We start from the raw sequence: 14,682 nt of genomic DNA on the forward strand, positions 1-14,682 counted from the left end.
TGCTCTGGGTTTAAACCTGCTCTATGCAAAATGGTACCGCGAATCTTTATCTTTCCGGTATGCGTGATTCCTGATCTGTGAAGAACGCCTGTGAGTAGCCCCCGACTAACTACCCATGATGGTTACAGAACACGTTTCGACATCATGATTAACTTTGGGTTTCCACAGATGATGATTTTGGCTCTAGAGTGCCTGCTAATGATTGCCCGGTATTGCGAGGGATGCTTCTAGAATTCTCTCAAGATCGCCTGGCCCCACACTGCGCTGGCATACGCCAAACTATATTTCTCAAAGACCCGACAGTTATGGATCTCTCCGGCCTCTTCACATTCAGCATATGTTCGTGCAAATGTGCTCTTGTAGCAGAATCATATCTCGTATGGTGGCTAATGTCTGCTACATTCCCCATGACCGTGGTGGTCAGCAGCTTCCAAGAAGGAGATTTGGCCGAAGACGCTTCCAAGGGAAGAAGGCGTTTCAAGCTCTTTCTGGAGATTTTGTCAAACGATGATGTCGCAAGGAGCCGAAAGCCATCCAATCTTCCCGTATTATTCACGTGTATTGACTTAGCTTCTCATATTAGACCAAGAAGTTCGAAATAATAGCGTATAGGGCCCAGGAAATAGATAGACGGCAGATGAGCTCTTTGGAAGATCATGATGAACTATCTTTTAAGCTGGCGGGAAGAAGGCACGATGTCATAGCCCCGCGTGGTGAGGTGGTAAGCACTTTGTGTTGCTTCTGCGTAACCTTTCGTACCCTAGCGACATATCGACCAGGCATATGATATGTCATGCGTCGAAAGTAGCAATAGACGTGCATGTGATCATGACAGCAACAAAATGGGAGTCGACAGGTCGATGTCGATGGTAGGTTTGGCTCAAACGTGTTAGTGGTACAGGAAACCAGAAAAGTGACTTTGGATTTCCTAGACTTCTAGAATGAATGGAGCCGTGGGCGACAAGGCAAAAATAATTCGCAGAACAGATGACAGAGCTAAACCAGGTTAAATCCTTAAAATATGATTTTCACCAATGGAGTCAACAACTTTTGCATGCTGAAAACCCTGGATTCTGATTGGCTTGTTTTGGAGCCAAAGCGAAGATCTAATCTAACAAACCTCCACCCGCCCATTCAATAATGGCAGAGTGGAGTTGGTTCCCGCCAGCGCTCGTCATAGGAGACTCCTTTGCTGAAAGGAGGTCAGTAGTTAAACTGTTTGGCATCCTTTTAGGAGCAAAACTTTACGCTCGAGAATTCGTTTGTCAATGGAGCCGCTCTTCTGGTGATTGATTACAGAAGAACATTTTGTGGGCGAGAAATGCCCGCCCCTCGCCTTGTCACGCTCTGGAAACAATGCTCCTCCCAACCGCTGACCCTGGCTTCCATAATTCTGCTATCAGTTACCGCCATATCCTCACTTAGATTCCTGATAGTCCCGAATTTGCGACGACTGCACCTCCAGGTGAACCTGACTTTGTTCGACTATGGTTTCTACGGGTTCTATCCAACTCGTGACTATGTTTCTGTTGAATACAAGTCTCCAGACGTCGAAATTGCCCAGTGGGATGCCGAATGCAGCCACGACTACGTTTTCATTGCGCCTCATGGAAATGCAGTCGAGGATCCCGCTGCCATGATTCTAGATTCGCGTGGCAACCTGGTCTGGATGATGCCTTTCTTTGATGGAGCACAGGATTTCCGTGTTCAGGAGTATCTCGGCGCCAAGTACTTGACATATTGGCATGGTCGAGGCTCTTGGTCTATGGTCTGCAGTCCCCATACTTCCCTGATCCTCCTATCCCGGCAAGTTCTGTTGTCGCAACCATCTTGTGCTAATTTCCCAATAGCTAGATTCATCGTATATCCACCGATTCGAGATCGAGCCAGTCGGAAACTTCGATGGAAATATGCATGATCTCCGAATCACTGAAAATGGAACTGCTCTCATCACTATCTACGAAACCATTCCTACAGATCTATCTACAATCGGAGGGCCCTTATACGGATATATCCGCGATTGCCTCTTTCAAGAAATAGAAGTTGGGACAGGAAAACTTCTGTTTCAGTGGCGCATATCCGACCATGTGCCCTTCGACAGCTCGTTCAAAGAGATAAAAGGAAGCGGTTGGGATCGTGATGATGCGTATGATGCATATCATGTCAACAGTATAGACAAAGATCAATTTGGAAACTACCTGCTTTCTTCGCGTCACACCCATTCCATACTCAGCATTGACGGAAAGAGTGGCGAAATTCTATGGACTTTAGGGGGGAAGTTCAACGATTTCATCGACATCTCAGAGGGCAAAGCCACCGACTTCGCGTGGCAGCATGATGCACGATGGCACGATGATTATACCTTAACGCTTCTGGACAATACCGCCGAATGGTTTCTCGATGGACCGACGCAGAGTCGTGCCATGACTCTTGAGCTTGACGTACCGAATCGAGTCGCCAGGCTACGAGCAACATATTTCCACCCGGAGGGAATAAGAGCTACCTCACAAGGCAATGTGCAAGTGTTATCTGAGTCAGGCAATGTATTTGTGGGATGGGGCCACTGTGCCGCCTATACCGAGTTCTCGAAGAACGGACGAGTCTTGTGCGATACTCATTTTGGGCCGTCTAACTGGTTTCAACTTGGACAAGTCGTCTCATACCGTGTCACAAAAAGCAGTTGGATTGGACGACCGAATACTATCCCTGCAGCCGCGGTAATTGGGTCATCCGTATTTGTCAGTTGGAATGGTGCGACAGAAGTTGTCGCCTGGCGACTTGAACTATGGGACGGCTTCAGCATCGATGATATGCAATTTGACCCGTCCAAAGTGGTCAAGAAGGATGGGTTTGAGACAGAGATTGAGCTTCCCCCGGATCTATCAACAGTCTATTACCGCGTCGTTGCATTGAATGACCAGTATGACATTCTCGGCATGACCGAGGTCCTAGGTAAACAACAAAATTGGGCCTTTCGGGATCTTGTTCAGAGCTATGTCGGGTTGTTCTCACAAGGTGTGGGGCTTTCTATTTTTATGCTTGGCTGCTCGTTTCTACTGGTAGCCTATTGGGCTTTCAAGAAATGTGCTTGCCCGTTTATATCCCATCATTACCGCCTCGTCCCATCAAATATTAATGAGAATGGTGAGGATGAGGTTTCGTTGTCGCCACTTTAGTGGCCATCAGGTGGACATAATGACCCATGAATGTACCAATAAGTGAACATAAAACACAGCTAGTAAAACCTTAAGATCCTGACTGAAAGATCCCTTAAAAAAAGTGCATTTATGCATTACCATTCTGAAGCCATTCGGAAGTCTCTTTGAAATACACAAACAAAAGAACCACAGGGTGCGAAATCGATGTACCCTCCAGAGTACCGGCCGCAGGACAAGTTTTAACTCAGTGTTGCATACCAAGCAAATAATCTACTATCTCGTTGCTGCTAGGGTAGTTAGCTAGTCCACTATCCGATTACTTATCCACCATTGACGTGGTAAGCGAGAATGCCTTGGCAGTGTAGATGCAGCCAGTCAGGTGCGAATATTAGATCATGTGGGGGAGCCAAATGGCTTTGGGCTGATCCCGCTAGCAGTTAGTAGTAGCTGGGCCTTACTGCACTGTCTAGAATTTTCCCATTTAAACACACTCCGTCAAGATTTTTGGTTGTTAGAAACCTAACGGTTTGTCGGAAGATGCCTCTATCCTTAATGATCATCGCGGTCACCTGACATCTTCGTACAGTCGTTATTCACTAAAAATTTCGTCTATTTTAGGTTAAAGATCTTCTGCGTGTTTTTACCGCTGCCTATTATTGGTCCATCTGCCTAATAACTATTCCCTGGTCTATGGTCCCAGTTTACGGAGCGTGCTGTACTCTCCTACCCCTATCCCCAATCTACCCTGTTAACCTACCTTTACGGCCAAACTCTCGATTGGCCCTTATCTTAAGTACCGCCTTCAACTCACTGGGCGAAACGAAGTGAAAGATGGCAAGCTGGCGCGGACACAAGCGCCTTCTACTGGCAGTTTTGCTGGTCATTCTGAGCTTTTGGGGGCTTGCTGTGATTCTGCACTGTGCCACGCGCATAGTTGCATTTGCACAGCTGTTTGGCATCTTCAAGGACCATGCGGGTGTACGGATCACACAGGACGAAATTTTAGCTGCCTACAACAGCGCAAACTCCGAAATCCAAAGCCCCACGGTCCCGCGGATAATACATAAAATATTTCATAATTGGAATAATCCGGAAGATGATACCCTTCCAGCAGACTGGCAGCCAGTACATCAAACGTGTCTAGACTTGAACCCTGGCTGGGAGCATATGGTGAGACTGAGTCTGTGGGGCGACAGAAGAAAAGATATCGCGTCTTAAAGCTAATTTTTTGTTTATAGCTATGGACGACGAAAAGCTCTGAAGATTTCATCAGGAAAGAGTTCGAATGGTTTCTCTCCACATACAAAAGCTACAAATATCCTGTTCAGAGGGTAGACGCTATGAAATATTTCGTCCTTCGTCATTACGGTGGAATCTATATCGACATGGATAATGTGAGTAAAAGAAGAAAATTACTTCGTGTACTATCTATCTCGCTCCTGCCTCTCAAGTTGCTAGCGATACAATTCACGAAGCTCGTTACTAAAGCTTTATGTTCCTTAGGGCTGCTCTGCGAACCTTGACCCTCTGACCCTATATCCAGCTTTCACTACCGACGGGGGACACGGTGCTCTTAGTAACAACATCATCGGCGGGCAGCCTGGTCACCCATACTTTGTCCTTCTCACCGAGAACCTCATGCTCTGGCAGTTTAACTACTTGCTTCCATACGTGACTATTATGTTTTGTAGTGGACAATGGTTCTCTACAGCAATGTGGGAGAAGTATCATTCGCTGCTATCTTTGGATGGGTCACTCCACGGCTTCACTGGTGCCGGATGGAGCCCGTTGTACCGTGTTCTCATGGACATGCGTCCTGGAGCTGATCCCTGGGTGTTCTTTACTCAAGCTCAAGGTGAATCATGGGCGGACTGGGATTATACGTTGCTCAAGACTATTGGAGACCATATTGTCTTGTTTATTTCACTGCCGGCTGCCCTCGTGGGCTTTCTAATTTGGTCATGCGTGCGATGTAGGACCCGCCCCAATCTTGACAACATAGGATACAAAAAGCTAGATGCTTGAGATGAGAAATCTAGCTGAAATTATTTCGCGAGCGTTCTGAGTAAAACGAATAGAAAATAGTGGTGACCTCGCATCCTTCCCGTATCCTAGAATTGACAATATTTTTCTCAAATGCTTTAATTGCCGAAAAATGCGTGCCCCCAACCTTAATATGTCAGATCTCAAAAGGCTATCTCTATCAGATTAGAGCAACTATGTGCTTATTCGTTTAGTTAATAAGTGCAGAATTGATGAGAATGGCCCTCTTCGAATTCATTACTAGGCATGACCGAATTTGGCAGTATCAACCCCCTATGCTAGCATTCTCACGAACTTCTCGATTTTCGTGTTATATTATGGAGCTAACCTGATTACCTATGGCTTTTCATAGTTACCGACAAAGCAGAATGTATCCAAGGCCTTGTAGCCTAAGGTGTCGGTTCCCTGACACCTCCGTCATTAGAGTTCCTAGAGTACCTCCCGTCTCCGTTTATCGGCAGTTTCAACTTTACTTCCCCAGATTCCTATCTTTGAGGGGGCCCAGTAGGTATGGTGCCCGATCTCTCCCGAAGGCGTTGTTTGGGGGGTGCTCCACCCCGCTCTTGATTTTGTCTTTTGATTATCCGGAGGGCCTTGGGGTCGGCGTTGGCCGAAATGTCGAGGACCGCGTCCGGTCCCCTTTCCATTTTCACCAGAGCCGCCATGACTCGCCTTTTCCACATATATCAGCGCAGGCCTGTACTTGTTGGAGATATTTCCATATCTCCTAGTCGATCCATTAGAAAATACTTGCCGACAACAGCAGCCCATCCCACAGCGTACACACACGAATGGCGGCTGTTTCGGGCCTAGACCGATTGGATGTCTCACCGAAGTAAGCAGACGGATTCTACCGAAAAAACCCCGTAAGTTTAGAAATGCCGCACACTCCGATGTTTGTTCAGACAGACCAATCACACTCGGTCCGAAGCTGGAAGATACCGTGCGGGTACCCGGAAGCTCAGGCTGCTCCACTCGCTCGGCGAACGTCCGAAAGATGTTCTTTCACGGCCCGTGGTCAGTGCACTTGAAATGCGACATCCTCGGTGGACGTAACCCGAAGATACAAAATCAGCAATCAATTCCCTACCCCCAGATTTCGGAAGAAACAGGGTACATGTTCTGGATGCACCCCGCAGACCCCAGGCTGTTTGACAATAATGTTTATTTGATGGTGATTGGTGATTTCTATTTATTTGCGATTTCCATTATTATCGCTATTACGAGGCATAATTCTTACAACATGTAGCCAAGACTACCAAGACTGGTTCCTGTGGATGAGAATCTTGTGGCTTGGGTTGGCGCTGTCTTGGCCCTTGCTAAGCATCATCAAGCAATCTCTGCCATGCCGTGTCTTTGGTGCGCAAAAAGTCAAATTAGCCCTGTAGGAGCTATCGGGATTCTTGCCCAATGACATCGCCGCTGGGCTTGATCATTGACGTCGCGCTATACGCTTCGGCCACCAGAGCCTCGCTGCTGTGCCGCGGCCTGAGCACAAGGTGGTCAGGGATGGCCCCGAATCCGAGTGGGGTCACTCCAGACCTTCTGCTCCGGGGAAATTGTCCTCCGGAGCTAGGGCAAGGGAATCGAAAGCGAAGAAAAAGCGGGGGGAACTACTCATCGCAGTCATGCGGAGGACTGGTGGTGGGTATAAGAATACGACCTCCCACACCCTGCTCTTTGCTGGTTGTCCATCTTTTGTTTCCATCGCTTGGTTCCCTTCCATAATCTGTAAAACTTCAATCGGGATACCGCCAAAATGGTCTACTTCGGGCTCAGAGGCAGGCCACTGAGCGTCCTGGTCAGTCTTGTGGCCGCGACAGCATTTATGCTCCAGGGTTACGATCAGGCTGTGATGAACGGCCTTGTCACGCTGCCAACGTTCCTCTCTGTTTTCCCTGAAATGGTAAACCCCAATATTGAAGGTAACATCCAAAATCTTTGTCACTCTTTGGAGACATGCTCATGACTGCTAGGTACCACCGTTGCCATCTATGAGATCGGTTGCGCGATTGGCGCTCTGTCCTGTGCCTTCATTGGTGACGTCCTAGGGCGACGTCGCATGCTTTTTACGGCTGGTGTTGTTGTCATTGTTGGTGTCCTCCTACAGGCGACCCCGTTCAGTCTACCTCAATTGATCGTTGCTCGAATTATCACGGGTATGTTCGCTACACACCCTGTGAATAATTCAGCCACCAACTAAAGATTTCCCGTCTAGGTCTCGGTGTCGGTGCATTCACCGGTACAGCGCCCATGTATGTGTCTGAATGCGCCAGTGCGCATGCCCGTGGCCGAATGGTCCTGACGCAGGGATTCTTTGCCATTGGCGGCATCGTCCTCGCGACATGGATCGAGTTTGGCCTCTTCTTTGCAAAGGACAGCCAGGTCAACTTCCGTTTTCCCATCGCCCTCCAGGCCCTTTTCGCCATCATTGTCGTCTCCCTCATTATGTTCTTGCCCGAGTCTCCTAGATGGCTTGTCAAGCGTGACCGCATGGAGAATGCTCGCGAAGTTTTGAGTGCTCTTGAGGATATGCCGGAGGACTCAGAATTGGTGAACCAGGAGCTGGATGTTATCCGTGAGACATATCTCGAGGAGAAAGAGAATTCCGCCTCGCTATTTACCATGGGTCCCGAACGACTGTTCCATCGTCTTTGCCTGGCTGTTTTCGCAGCCCTGTTGGCTCAGATGACCGGTGTCAACATTGTAACATTCTATTCGACCCAGATTTTTGAAGATCACCTTGGCTATGGCGCAATCGAAGCTCGTATTTTCTCGGGTTGTATTCAAATTTGGCAGTTCTTGTGTGCCGGATTAGCCGTGATCCTGATCGACAAGGTCGGACGACGAAGGCTCCTAATGGCCGGCGCTGCTGGCATGTGCCTTGCTCAAACCGCTCTTTGCGGTCTCATGTCGGACCTCACCAACAAGGCCGCCGGAGAAGCTGCCATCTTCTTCTACTTCGTTGCCATGTTCTTCTTCCCTGTCGGCTTGTTCCTGCTGCCTTTTATGTATGCGGGTGAAATAGCCCCTCTCTCCATCCGCCACAAGGTCGCCGCCCTGGGTGCCTGCACGAACTGGTTGTTCAACTTCCTCATTGCCGAGGTGTCGCCAACTGCTCTCAGCAATATTGGATACAGGTACTACATTGTCTACGCCTGTATCAGTGCAGTTGCGTTTGTGTCGTTCTACCTATTCTACCCTGAGACCAAGGGACGCACCCTCGAAGAGATCGACGAGATCTTTATTCGCTCCAAGTCCATCTTTGACCCGGTCAAGGTGGAAAAGTCGCTGCCGCGCAACGGTCTGTCCGGTGCGGAACGTCGTCGGGAGGAAAGGGGATTGGAGAAGAACACTGCTGCTCATGTTGAGATTGCTTAAGTAGTTAGATTTTTTGTGTGTGGTGAACTGTTATATTATGACGAAATTAACTGGAGAAGCCGTATATACGTTCCATGCAGCCCAGCTAGCCCTTGAGAGCCAATTTAGCAAATAACTTGACATCTTGGGATTCGCGGCCTCCTTTATGGTCAGATTAACCAGCTGCGGTGTTTTCTCCAATCCTGTTGGGTTGCATCCCTCAAATCATCGACACTGATAACGTCCACACCTTCACGCACAAGCACATGCCAAACATGGTTCCGCAGTCCGCGCGGCCAGCTCGGTGTACCCCAGTATCGCACCTTGAGACCGTGCTCATGCGCTGCTCGTATCTGGTGGCGGATTCTGGCCAACTGGTCCTGGGAAAATCGGTTGCCTCTGACAGTCCCGATTGCTCTTTTGAAGTCGACGGAGGCATAGTAGCTGTTTTGAGCGTTGTACGGGAGCTCATCTGCTGGCGTATCCGGGGATAGATGAGAGACTTCGTCCAGAGGGGCATCAAAGAAAATATCACCAGCGGTAGTTAGTTCCATGATTCGATGAAATGGTGCATCGCCAGAGACGACGATGGTTATAGGACGCCGAATGACCGATGAGCCGTTAACGTGTGTCAGGTACCCTGCTTCACGAAACGGCTCAAGCTGTTCCACAAGGTGAGGCCATATATGCTCGCCGTCTCGCTTGAAGTTCACGACCAGGACTAAAGATTGCGAGGGATCGTTGGCAAACACGCCCGCAATATCGTCATTTACCGAATCCCCATTTGGAGACAGGTTTATTGATCCTGTATTATGTTCCTGAAGCATCTTCAGCAACGGAGCGAGGTACAAGGTGCGCAAGTTTTGCCCTCGTGCCAATGTATGGCGCGTATGTCCAACCAGAAGCTCGTTGCCCGATAAGTAGACGTCAGCGTCGACGCTGATACATCCCGCGGCGAGAGCGGAATGTAACGGAGCATGGCGCCAGTAATCGTTGTGAGAGTGGCAAGCGACGGGAACTACCCCATGAGTCGTCCAGTGGGAGAAAACAGACGGTCGGCCTCCCGGGAACACCCACGCGTCGAGAGCAGCGTCGAGGTCTTCTGGGAATAGGTAGACTAACCCGTGCCAGCACAAGGAAAGGAGCTTGAGCAGGCCGCTGGGTTGATTGTCAGTTATTACTACATCCCCTATGATGAGCGAAAGCAGAAAATACTAGAAGACCTACAGAAAAGTCACAAAGGCCCAGAATGGCCGATGCACTCCTCGACAGAACAGTGCTCGTTTGGACCAGGGGCGCGAGTTGCACCGGACATGTGAGCATCTCCACATTGGCAGACACCGCTTCACTGGCAAGGCGTGGCTGGGTTTGGCCCAGGCAGCTGTGTCATAGTTTGGCAAGAATGGAGACGATGGATCCTCCTCTGGGATGATCTCAAGCGGGATGAATTCGGTTGAATGAGGAAATCGCGAAGCCATAGTGGTTGTTGTCACGAGCCAAGACGATTCCGAAGCTTGATCGTTATAAGCCGATGTCGATCACTTCATAGCTGTCTCATCCATTCGAACCAATTCTTCTGCCTGATAGTTTTCGGACTAGCGGACCAAGTTTTGAACCCTGAAATGAGGGCTTAGTAAGGCCTAGTACGCAAGGCCGATCCGTGTGGTTCAGTTGACAATAATATGCGGGAAATACAAAGTTTGCTCTATCCGTGAATCAAGACTTTCAGGGACCGAGACTCTATTTAAGTATGACCCATCTACTGGGTCGCGCCAGCCTAGCTTTTCTCCAGTTGGTATTCCACGATTGATTCGACCATAATAACGCCTACTTTCTTCTCTCTCACTCGGGCATCACACCACCCCCTCCCTGGACGGGGAAGAGCAGTGACATACTCAGCCCGTATGATTGGTCTCCCTACTCAATAAATTCAAATTGCCTCACCAATCCTGTCCAGCCTGGTAGTAAGCAATCGTCCCAATAAATAAAACGAATGCCAGCGCCAGGCTCCACAGATCCGAAAACTTAATACTGGCATATCCAATGAACGAATGGACTTGTTCGACATACAGCCAACATGGCTTACGAGGCCATCCTGCTAATTATAGTTCGTACCACGGCAATCTGCACCAAATGCTGAAGAATCCCGGCGAACTTCCACCGTTTCAATATTTCTTTACACATTGGCACAGTCCCTTTCTCTCCCTCCGGATCAATACTCTACTGCAAAGTTCTGATATCAACTATGCTGCCACCTACTGGGAGAGGATTAATATTTTCTTTACTAGGTCAGTCAAGTCCTGTCAGCCACTCAGATTGGCCTTTGTGGTTAACCAACGGCGATTGTTCACAGGAATACTTCCAAGCATCCTTTCACCAGCCTTTGCTCAGCCTCCTTCAAGCCCTGCCAGCATATTCATTTATCCTCTGGGGTCGACCTCTGAGGATTTTACATTTGCACTGAATATACCCAATGATTCCACCGATCTCTACTTTCACCTGTCTGGTCCGACCAGTTACTCGTGGGTTGCGGTCGGGACTGGAAGTGAGATGCAGAACTCGCTCATGATGGTTATTTATGCTAGTACTAGCGGAAACAGTGAGTTCTGCCCGAGTACCTGTTCAAGGACCCGTTAACCAAACTCTCTGGAAAGACGTCACCCTAAGCCCTCGTCTCAGCTCCGGCGAACAAGAGCCAGTTTATTCATCTTCACTGGCGGTCGAAATCTTGGAAGGTACCAGCATTTCAAACAATACGATGACTGTAAACGCGCGATGCTCGAACTGCACAAACTGGGAGACCGGCTCATTAGATCTAAAATCGACGGATCAGTCGTGGATATTTGCTCTGGGGCCAATTGGCAGTAATGCTAGAATGCTTCAAAGTGATTCTAAAACGGCTAACTTAGAGCGGCATTCTGAATATGGTGCGTCTGAATTGGAGGATCTAGTCGAGAATCCCCCGAGGCTAATTCGGAACTTTAGGCCAATTTTTCATGGACATGGTTCATGCAACTGGTGGTTCAGGCGGACTGCCAACCTCCTACACCACTGCTGCCGGTTCGTCGCTCACTTCGGTCACAAGCGATAGCAACTGGCCAAGTATCATCCACGCCCTATGTCTCTGTGGAGCCTTCATTCTCCTAATGCCTAGCGGTGTTATACTGCTCCGTGTGTTTCCAAAGAGTGTCCGGTGGCACTGGGTAAACCAAACAATATCCACTGGCCTCAGTCTTATCGGCATTGTCATCGGCTTTTACCTCAGCACAATGTTCACCAAGTCTCAATCATACGATTCCACACACCAGATTCTCGGCATCATAATTCTTCTCGCGATGTTATTGCAATTGGGCATGGGTTTTTGGCACCATTGGATGTACAAGAGGACCCAGTCGCCGACCAGATATGGCATCCTGCATCGTTATTTTGGATGGGTTGTCATATTCCTTGCTATCATCAATGGTGGCATCGGGCTCACTTGGTCATACACATCAAGATCCGTTGTGATAGGATACTCTGTTGCTGTCGCCACAATTGGTCTAGCAGTTTTTGCGGCAGTGTCTTGGGCAAGATGGACATCAGTTCGCAGTCAGAAAGGTCACATACGTGAACCTATGGATCTGCACAGGCTCCACACTGGGTATCGTCTCAACGATTCTTATTCGCAGGCTGCGGACAGCCCACCACCTTACGAGTAGCATAATAGACTATAATGGGACACCCTTGCAGCCATCTTTTTCGAATGACGCTGTGTGTATCTAGACGATGGACATGTGGTGCATGCATGTCGCAATAGGGCTTTTTCAGCATGCAATCCGGGAATTACAGATCCATATAAAAATGACATGGATTTGCTTAATTGATTGTCCCCATGTCCGATCTATATCAAACAACGCACCGTCTACGTAGTATCCGACACTAGGACATTACACTACTTACTGCCAAGGATAACTCTGTTACACTTTCATCACAGGGTCTGAGTAGATACCACGCTTATTATGCAATCCCCTTCCGCCACGTTGATCTTGATCGGTCACTTCAGCAGAACCATTATTTGGGGCCGTCCAAGACTCAAGAGTGAGAATGACCACCTCTATTGCCCTAGATCTATCATCACCGCTGTTTACCGAATAATTAGAGCCCTATGAATTTTGTTTTCATTTTCCTTCTCTGTTTTTTTTTTTTTTTTTTTTTTTCAGTATTTATTTATTTTGCGGTCCTAGAGCAATGTCGACTTGATGATGATTACCGCGTTGCACTATCGAAAGGGGTCCGTCGCGCAATGATCGACAGGAGGCGAAACGGTTACGTGTACACAGCCCGCCCAATCACCCCATTCTTCGCCATCCAAGGAATTCATCTTCCCGATTTTTTTTTCCCTTATCATCATCCCTATCTGCCTCCCAGGCATCACGCCCTTCTCCCTGCCGACCGTTGTCATTCCTTTTTCTAGACTCTCGCCAAAAACATTTCCCTCAATACACAAATCACCCCTTATTTCCACCACTCTCACCCTCTCCCAACACAATGGCAAACGGTCGCTCATCCCAGGATGATCGCAAACTCGAGAGCGGCACTCCCGCCAACCAGGCGAACTCCAAGCCCGCGGACGATGGTCTTCACCCGGCTTTCTACATTGCGTTCGTATACCTTGCCGGCACCGTGACCACGCGTTCACATTTGCCCTGAGGACTCCGAATACTGAGACTCCAACCCCCCAGGCTCTGGATCGCGCTGAGCTCGAGCGTCATCCTGTTCAACAAATGGGTTCTGGCGTCCGCCAACTTCAGTAAGTGCCACTCAGCACTGTCTGTGTTTGAATTCCGCTAACCTGTACTTCAACCTAGATTTCCGTGAGTCCTTCCTGTTCGCCACATCTCCCCCTTGGGGGCTGAATCGAATTTCAATAATGTACTGACTGCACCATCCAGCCCTATTCTTGACTACTTGGCACATGGTCTTTGCGACCATCATGACCCAAATCCTGGCCCGCTTCACCCCTCACCTCGACTCGCGCCACAAGGTCCCGATGAACCCGAACACATACGCGTGAGTGACAGGAAGAGCCCGAGACACAATGGATGAAAACTGATTTGGGAACAGCAAGGCAATTGTGCCCATTGGTGTCATGTTCAGCTTGAGTCTGATCTGCGGTAATCTGGCCTACCTCTACCTGAGTGTCTCGTTCATCCAGATGCTCAAGGCGACCAATGCTGTGGCAACCCTGCTGGCCACTTGGGCCTTCGGAATTGCCCCGGCAAACCTCAAGACCCTGGGCAACGTGGGCCTGATTGTTGTCGGTGTTGTGATCGCCTCCTTCGGTGAGATCAAGTTTGAGATGACTGGATTCCTGAGTATGTGCTAGATTGAGTTCATTTTCCGATAGCAAACTGACACTCCCACAGTTCAGGTCGCTGGTATCATCTTCGAGGCCATGCGCCTTGTCATGGTTCAGCGTCTGCTCAGCTCGGCTGAATTCAAGATGGACCCCCTCGTGTCGCTATATTACTATGCGCCCGCCTGCGCTGTGACCAACGGCATTATCACTATATTCGCTGAACTCCCCAGAATGACTATGAACGATATCTACGGCCTCGGGTTGGGAACCCTCGTTGCGAACGCACTGGTTGCTTTCCTCCTTAATGCTTCCGTTGTGCTTTTGGTAAGATCTACCGTCCTACTTGATAACACCATCACTGACAATCCTTTAGATTGGCAAGACTTCGGCTGTTGTCCTGACCATGGCTGGTATCCTCAAGGACATTTTGCTTGTCTGCGCCTCGATGATTATCTTCCGCGACCCCGTCACTCTCCAGCAGTTCTTTGGCTACTCCATCGCCCTCGCTGGACTGGTGTACTACAAGCTTGGTGCCGAGAAAATGCAGTCTCTCGCCACGGACGTTCGTCTCCATGTCGGCGAGTACCAGCGCAGCAACCCCGCGAGGGCCAAGGTCATTGCCATCGGTGGTGTCTTGGCGTTCGTGTTGCTTATCATCTACGGTGGAAGCGGAGTTGCAACTGCCCAGTCGACCACTTAAAAGCACTCTTAGCTCAAGCTAAGACCTATGGCGCAGCCGCCCAGACAATCCACACCAGCTGAGAGATGAAGCAGTCGAGAAGA

At 49.1% G+C, this 14,682-nt stretch overlaps 6 protein-coding genes across 6 annotated transcripts; 5 read left to right on the plus strand and 1 right to left on the minus strand.

Moving 5' to 3' along the window:
- Positions 1-1,321: 1,321 nt before the first annotated feature.
- On the plus strand, positions 1,322-3,176 carry N7474_008242 (uncharacterized protein; the record flags this gene model as incomplete). The annotated part of the gene is made up of 2 exons (XM_057199652.1): positions 1,322-1,768; positions 1,851-3,176. 2 exons carry the CDS (start codon positions 1,322-1,324, stop codon positions 3,174-3,176), a joined length of 1,773 nt encoding a protein of 590 aa, XP_057050353.1.
- An 813-nt stretch (positions 3,177-3,989) lies between these two features.
- N7474_008243 (glycosyltransferase family 32 protein) lies at positions 3,990-5,183 on the plus strand (the record flags this gene model as incomplete). Its single annotated transcript, XM_057199653.1, has 3 exons — positions 3,990-4,328; positions 4,397-4,552; positions 4,662-5,183. The coding sequence occupies 3 exons, from the start codon at positions 3,990-3,992 to the stop codon at positions 5,181-5,183; spliced, it is 1,017 nt and encodes a 338-aa protein (XP_057050354.1).
- Positions 5,184-6,960: 1,777 nt separating this feature from the next.
- Positions 6,961-8,582, plus strand: N7474_008244 (sugar porter family MFS transporter; the record flags this gene model as incomplete). Its single annotated transcript, XM_057199654.1, has 3 exons — positions 6,961-7,126; positions 7,178-7,360; positions 7,420-8,582. 3 exons carry the CDS (start codon positions 6,961-6,963, stop codon positions 8,580-8,582), a joined length of 1,512 nt encoding a protein of 503 aa, XP_057050355.1.
- A 149-nt stretch (positions 8,583-8,731) lies between these two features.
- On the minus strand, positions 8,732-10,039 carry N7474_008245 (uncharacterized protein; the record flags this gene model as incomplete). The annotated part of the gene is made up of 2 exons (XM_057199655.1): positions 8,732-9,719; positions 9,789-10,039. The coding sequence occupies 2 exons, from the start codon at positions 10,037-10,039 to the stop codon at positions 8,732-8,734; spliced, it is 1,239 nt and encodes a 412-aa protein (XP_057050356.1).
- A 655-nt stretch (positions 10,040-10,694) lies between these two features.
- N7474_008246 (cytochrome and DOMON domain-containing protein) lies at positions 10,695-12,259 on the plus strand (the record flags this gene model as incomplete). The annotated part of the gene is made up of 3 exons (XM_057199656.1): positions 10,695-11,160; positions 11,216-11,488; positions 11,547-12,259. The coding sequence occupies 3 exons, from the start codon at positions 10,695-10,697 to the stop codon at positions 12,257-12,259; spliced, it is 1,452 nt and encodes a 483-aa protein (XP_057050357.1).
- An 829-nt stretch (positions 12,260-13,088) lies between these two features.
- Positions 13,089-14,599, plus strand: N7474_008247 (uncharacterized protein; the record flags this gene model as incomplete). Its single annotated transcript, XM_057199657.1, has 7 exons — positions 13,089-13,201; positions 13,283-13,350; positions 13,409-13,414; positions 13,493-13,610; positions 13,665-13,915; positions 13,967-14,223; positions 14,273-14,599. 7 exons carry the CDS (start codon positions 13,089-13,091, stop codon positions 14,597-14,599), a joined length of 1,140 nt encoding a protein of 379 aa, XP_057050358.1.
- Positions 14,600-14,682: the final 83 nt, after the last annotated feature.

This window comes from Penicillium riverlandense, assembly GCF_028828495.1.
Source record: "Penicillium riverlandense strain IBT 135883 chromosome Unknown utg000007l_segment0_segment0, whole genome shotgun sequence".
In the NCBI taxonomy this organism is placed as follows: Eukaryota; Fungi; Ascomycota; class Eurotiomycetes; order Eurotiales; family Aspergillaceae; genus Penicillium; species Penicillium riverlandense.